Consider the following 6380-nt stretch of genomic DNA (forward strand, 5'->3'; position numbering starts at 1 on the left):
CTGGGCACCCTCACAGCCTCACTGCATGGGGAGTCACTAGGGGCGAGGACTGAGGCAGAGAAGGAATCTGCGCTGGCAGCCTGGCCACACCCCCTGTTCTGCTTTAGAGAAGGCAGGTCACCGGCCGAGGCCTGATGGACCCTGTGTGCCAGTGTTACCCTCCGGGAGCTGCAGTCAGAATGGCACCGGGACGTAGGCAGCCAGGCCCCGGCAACCTGGAGCAGCGGTGCAGTGGGATCGGCCTTGTCCCCCAAGGTGGTCGTGCAGGCTTCCCAGAGCACCCCTGTGAGGGTGTCCTCCAGACTTGGGGGGGGGGGCTTCTGCCTAGTCTGGGGCTCTGTGAGCTCTAGTTCTCCTCAGCTGGCCCAGCTCCCCTCCCTCGATCCCGGCCCCAGGGAGTGAGACCACGCAGAGCAGGCTGGGTTGAGTGTACTTTATTGATGGTGCATGACAAGGCAGGGCTCCCTAAGCCCCTCCCCTTCTTCAGGGGGTCTGGGATGGAAACTGTGTGGAGGTCAGATTCTCAAGTGTGTTCGGGGATCGAGTTGCTGCTGTCCCCAGCAGCTGAGGGCCTCTCTCTTCCTCGTGTGCTCTTGCTGGGGCTGGTGGTCCAGGGGCTCTTACTCCTTGGAGGCCATGTGGACCATGAGGTCCACCACCCTGTTGCTGTAGCCAAATTCGTTGTCGTACCTGAAGGAGAGAGTTAAGGGCCGGTTTCCTAAGTCAGCCACCAGGGGACGCCAGATCCAGCCACATTCTTAAGCATCATCCCTCACCCAAGTGCCACATACCAGGAAATGAGCTTGACAAAGTGGTCGTTGAGGGCAATGCCAGCCCCAGCATCAAAAGTGGAAGAGTGAGTGTCACTATTGAAGTCGCAGGAGACAACCTAGAGGAGGGAGAGGACCAGGTATGGGAGCTCAGTCTGGCTCAGCGGGCCCTGGGGACACCAAGTTCCCTGACCTATCAGTACCTGGTCCTCCGTGTAGCCCAGGATGCCCTTGAGGGCGCCCTCCGATGCCTGCTTCACTACCTTCTTGATGTCGTCATATTTGGCCTGACAGGGTAAAAACGAGATGGTTATTCAGGATCCAATCTTGTAGCCACCCCACCAACCCCCTCCCCCTGCTGTTCCAGCTCATCCTTACAGGTTTCTCCAGGCGGCACGTCAGATCCACAACAGACACGTTGGGGGTGGGGACACGGAAGGCCATGCCAGTTAGCTTCCTGTAGACACAGGAAGCAGAGTCAGCACCGCTCGACTGGTTCCCCAGATCCCCTGGGGCAGAGAAGCAGCAAAGAGTCTCACCCATTCAGCTCCGGGATGACCTTGCCCACAGCCTTGGCGGCGCCGGTAGAAGCAGGGATGATGTTCTGGGCGGCCCCTCGGCCATCACGCCACATCTTCCCAGAGGGGCCATCCACAGTCTTCTGGGTGGCAGTGATGGCGTGGACTGTGGTCTGGAAACACAGATCCGGGAGTGAAGGCCCTGCCTGGTGCTCATCACACGCCCTACCCGCCCTGCCTTCCCCTCAGGGAGGGCTGTGCTCTGGGAGGGAGGATTCACTCCCAGGTGAGAAATGAATGTGCTCTGGCATGTCCCCCATCACTCATACCATAAGTCCCTCCACGATGCCAAAGTGGTCATGGATGACCTTGGCCAGGGGGGCCAAGCAGTTGGTGGTGCAGGAGGCGTTGCTGGAAAAGAGGGAGGCAAGTCAGGGGCTCACCCATCAGGTACCGCGCAACACGATCTGACCTCTTCTCCATCCCCCTCTGTCCTGCTCACCTGACAATCTTGAGGGACTTGTCATACTTCTCGTGGTTCACGCCCATCACAAACATGGGGGCATCAGCAGAAGGGGCAGAGATGATGACCCTCTTGGCTCCACCCTTCAAGTGAGCCTGCAGCAAAAGAACCATTACAACCGGGCTCTCCCTTCCAGGTCTAAGTCAGCCATCCCCAGTCTTCCTGCCGCACCACACCCGAGGGTCAATTCTCCACATCCTCAGCTGCCCTTCCACTCACCCCGGCCTTCTCCATGGTAGTGAAGACACCGGTGGACTCCACAACGTACTCAGCACCAGCGTCACCCCATTTGATGTTGGCGGGATCTCGCCTACAAGACAGGACGAAGTTCAGGGACATGGGGAACCATGGACCCAAGGTGGTCACCCTGTTCTAGTACCTCCCCCTACCAGGCAAATGTCTTCCTGTCCCGTCACCCACACTTACTCCTGGAAGATGGTAATAGACTTTCCATTGATGACAAGCTTCCCGTTCTCAGCCTTGACGGTGCCATGGAACTTGCCATGGGTGGAATCATACTGGAACATGTAGACCTGGAGGGGAGGGGCGTGAGGGCATTCAGGGGCTGCGCCTCGGCCAGGCCCCGCCCCCACCAGCTGCTTGAGTAGCACTTACCATGTAGTTGAGGTCAATGAAAGGGTCGTTGATGGCAACAATGTCCACTTTGCCAGAGTGAAAAGCAGCCCTGGTGACCAGGCGCCCGATACGGCCAAATCTGAGGGAGACAAGAGGTGTGAAGCACGAGGAGGAGGGTGGAGGCGAGAGCTCTCCTGGGATGTGGCCCTCGGCCCCCTCTCCCTTTTCAAGGAGGATGGCCCTTTCCCACCACCAGCAAGTCCCAAGAGATCTCACTTTATCTTCCTCCAGCCACCTGGCCAGGCCAGCCTGGCTTTCCAGCATGGCCACAAAGTGAAGGCTCCTTTCCTGACCCAGAGGTGATCAGGCTCAAAAACTGCCACCCCCTAGTTATCTGAAACCTTTTGAGGAGTGACAGGGTGGTGCACTGCTACTGCTGCCTACAGCCTGGGCACGTGGCAGGCACATGGCATTCAGCACTGCCCACTATCTGTAAATGCTTGTTCCTGTCTGGCCCGGCTTCAGGCTACAGGTACCCTAGGGAGCAAAGACTTGTACACTCAGCATCACTGAGCTCAAAGGGCAAGATCAAAGGTCAGAAATTAACTGGCTAGGGAAACCCACTCCTTCCCAAGTCCCTCCTACAAAAGGGAAAGAGACAGGGAAAATGAGTGGTTTCTCAACCCCCTAATTCCAGAAGTCTAATTTGCTAAGTACCTGTCCTTCCTAGCTCTCTTCCAAAAATCAGGAGAGGGAGGAACGGATGTGGGGGGCTGGTGTGGAAGAGAGCAGAAGCCCAGGCCCCCAGCTGCAGAAAGGTCAGGCAGCTATATTTAACCCCAGCTTAGGGTGGAGTGGGGATCTGGTTTCTGGAAGACGGGATGGAGAGAAGGGCAGGATTCCCAAGGCTCATGGACATCTAATCCTCTTGGTGACCTTTATATCCTGGCCTTTAGGATTGGGTCAGCTCTAGGCATGGATGGAAGAAAGGAGCTTCGAGGGGACCCAGTGTGGAGACAGGGGCTACTGCTCCGGGAGCCATTTTGTGGTGGAAAATTTCTAACTGCCCATGACTCAGCTCCCCCAGCATGGCACTGAGCCACAGCCACCACACCTCTCCGGAAAAAGGGAAAAAAAAAAAATAATAAAATAAATAAATAAATAAATAAATAAAACCCAACACAGGACCACCCCCTGAAAACCCATGTTTTTGATTCACCAGCGAACCATCTAGGGAACGCATCATATCCCTGAGGGGGAAGCTGGCCAGTGTTTTAAGGGATGGTCCAGGGCTAATATGGCCAAGAGCTGAGGTCCAGCTGAGCAAGAACGGGAAAGCCTGGCCTCACCTGGGTTACGGGATAATGGCGACTCCACCCCAGGAGGCAGGAGGAGGAGCGTTAGTCACAGGCAAGGAAGGGGGAAGACTGAAGGCCTAAGGAGGGTTTTCTAACGGCGGTTCATTCATTTCCTTCCGAGTTGCAACATGGCGGCTGGGTTACTGTAACTGACCCCTCCCAGTTGCTTCTGCACGCAGCTGTGCCTCCAGCATCTTGGGGCTGCGCCTGGCTGGGGGCACCGGCTGGGGGCGGGGGACGGGCTCCTCCCTGGCACGTGACCCCGCAGGGCGCGAAAGGAAAGAAAGAGCCCCAGCTGGGGGATTAAGGGGATGGGGCCAAAGCAAGAATTGGAGACTCCTGTATCTGCAGCAGGTGGGAGTGGAAGGCTCCGCAGGGGCGGAGTTACAGGAGCCGCAGCAGCCGGGGATGGGGGACACGCGGCCTTGAGAAGGCCTCTGCCAGGTCTGGGCGCTGACCTTGATTTCCCCTTGAGGGGTTACGATCTCCCCCATCCAGGTCCCCCACGCGCTTGCAGAGACCCAGTAGGGCGAGACCTGCCGACGCAATTCGGTGGGGGCTGCAGGACTTATGGACCCCTCCCCCAACTTACCCGTTCACTCCGACCTTCACCATCGTGTCTCAGAGACTCGGCTGCGGGCAGACGAAAGTGAGCATCAGACCACGGGGCGAAGCGGCTGGAGTCCAGTGGGGGCCCTCCCAGCCCCTCCCCCAGGCCTCCATCCCCGCTCTGCGCTTCCGCACGTCCTTCCTCCCGCCCCTGCAATGCGGGGGCCCAACCGGGCGCAACTCAGACCCCGGCCCGGGCTGGACCCCCGCAGCCGCACCCTCTGACCGCGCACGCCCGTATCCCTTTGGGGCCCGTCCCCGAGCCCTTTGTGGCTCCTCTGCGCCAGGATTTACCTGGCACTCACGAGAGATGCGGCTGTCTGTCGAACGGGGAGGAGCAGAGAGCGCCGGGGGTGGCTGCAGCCTGAATTTATAGGACAGGGGGCGGGGCGGGGGCGTGGTGACGCGAGCTCGCCTTGCCCAGTCGGGGCCCCGAGGTACAGAGGCCTGAGCTACGTGCGCCCGTAAAACCGCGAGTAGCCGGCCCCATCCTGTTTTTTGGATCCGCCTGGTTCTTCAAATGTGCACGCATCGCCCATGTGGGCTGAGGATTGACAGGGGGAGGGGACTGAGGCCCCAAGGAGGAGGCGACCGGTGATGGTGCCTGGGGGATGTAGGGGGGCCTGTGGACTCCGGGGCAAGGGTCCTGGTGAGAGCTGAGGACAACCAGGAGTCAGGGACATTAAAGTTGCTGCCTGGATGTAACGGCAGGACCTAGGGAGCCAGTGGGATGGGGAACTGGAGCCGGAGCCCTGGGCGGTTCCCCGCTGCAGGCTCCCCCTTCCTCACCACCCCCACCCCGTCCCCCGCCCCGCTGCTTTCAATGGCCGAGAGACGAGGAACTTCTCGATGCTCTTCGGTAGTGAAACAGGCTTTACAGAGGAAGGCTCGGGAGGGGCCTCCCGCGGGGCCCTTCCCAGACCCCTCTCCCCACTGCACCCCCAACGTGGCTCCGCGCCTCTTTGGGCCGGGGGCCGGGGCTGGGCACTGGGCAGTGTGGGCCTGGAGGGGGAAAAGGTTCAGGAGAAGGCTTGAAGGGGATTTTTGCACTGAAGGTCACGATGTCCTGCAGCGCGGACAGCCTGGAGACCTGAGAATCGGGGCAGACAAACTAGGCCCTGTGTGCGCCAACTGCTCTCCCCCAGGCAGAGGCTGGGGTCCAGGGCGAGGGCGGGACAGGATCTGGATCAATGTTTGGGGCTGGGCGGGTAGAGGGCCGGAGGCCTCTCAACAAAGTCGCTCCTGGGAAACCTGAGGGCTGTGCCGCCCAGGCTGGGAGACAATGCCCCTTTCACCCCATCCAGCCTGTCCAGCCCCGGGCAGAGAGTAGGACGTGAGGGCGGAAGTCCCTCCCCATCCTGGGACGTGCAGGCCAGCCCTGGAATCAGGGCCTCCCCTTCACTGGCTGCGCCCAAGGGATGTTGGGGGCAGGGTGGGGAGCCCAGAAGAGGGAAAAATTGAGAGGTCTTGGGCACATGGTGGGAACAGGCCCCCAGTCCCTTCCCGCACATGATGTAAAGGGATCCATTCCCCTCCAAGACTGGTCAGGAGCCCCAGCTGTCCCAGGTTTGTGAGCTGAGGATGCAGGAAGGGCTGGTTCTGAGGAACTGAGGGGCTAATGGTCTAAAGGGGGTGGAGTGGAACAGACATTGCCCATCAGCAGGTGCTGGGGGACGGAACTGGGGCCTCTTTGCTGGCCCAGCGTAACCTGAGACCAGCCCCCTTTTCCAGCTGAAAAGCCTGTGGCTAAGTTTAGCCGGCCTGGTGATAACCTTTGCTTAAAAGGCAGAGAGCACGCTATCCAGCACCCCGACTCCAGACCGTCCCTTCCCTTTCTGGGATTGCCCTCCCTCCTTGGGGCCCCAGATCCAAGGCTGGCTGTGGCCAGCAGCCATCTGCATGGTTGGTGCCCAGACGTTTCAAGAGCAGCGAGAGCAGGGCCAGAGGGCACCTAAGGGTGAGAGGAGGCAGGAGGCGCCACACTGAGGAGCTGGCTGGGGAGGTGCAGGGGAAACACGCTGCTGCT

At 59.8% G+C, this 6380-nt stretch overlaps 1 protein-coding gene across 1 annotated transcript; it reads right to left on the bottom strand.

Moving 5' to 3' along the window:
- Nucleotides 1-418: 418 nt before the first annotated feature.
- Nucleotides 419-4756, bottom strand: GAPDH (glyceraldehyde-3-phosphate dehydrogenase). The gene is made up of 12 exons (XM_032472950.1): nucleotides 4649-4756; nucleotides 4338-4378; nucleotides 2427-2526; nucleotides 2238-2344; nucleotides 2031-2121; nucleotides 1791-1906; nucleotides 1618-1699; nucleotides 1310-1461; nucleotides 1149-1227; nucleotides 974-1057; nucleotides 792-889; nucleotides 419-690 (listed from the first exon to the last, which is right to left on the bottom strand). Exons 2-12 carry the CDS (start codon nucleotides 4358-4360, stop codon nucleotides 621-623), a joined length of 1002 nt encoding a protein of 333 aa, XP_032328841.1. The 5' UTR covers nucleotides 4361-4378; nucleotides 4649-4756; the 3' UTR covers nucleotides 419-620.
- Between the last annotated feature and the right edge of the window lie 1624 nt (nucleotides 4757-6380).

The sequence above is a fragment of the Camelus ferus genome, chromosome 34 (assembly GCF_009834535.1).
Source record: "Camelus ferus isolate YT-003-E chromosome 34, BCGSAC_Cfer_1.0, whole genome shotgun sequence".
Lineage (NCBI taxonomy): Eukaryota > Metazoa > Chordata > Mammalia > Artiodactyla > Camelidae > Camelus > Camelus ferus.

Coding starts and splice junctions, on each gene's coding strand:
- GAPDH (XM_032472950.1), bottom strand. CDS start 4,360: ATGGTGAAGGTCGGAGTGAACGG. Junction 2,122..2,237: donor TCTATTACCATCTTCCAGGA/GTAAGTGTGGGT, acceptor CCTGTCTTGTAG/GCGAGATCCCGCCAACATCA. Junction 1,228..1,309: donor GTCATCCCGGAGCTGAATGG/GTGAGACTCTTT, acceptor CTGTGTCTACAG/GAAGCTAACTGGCATGGCCT.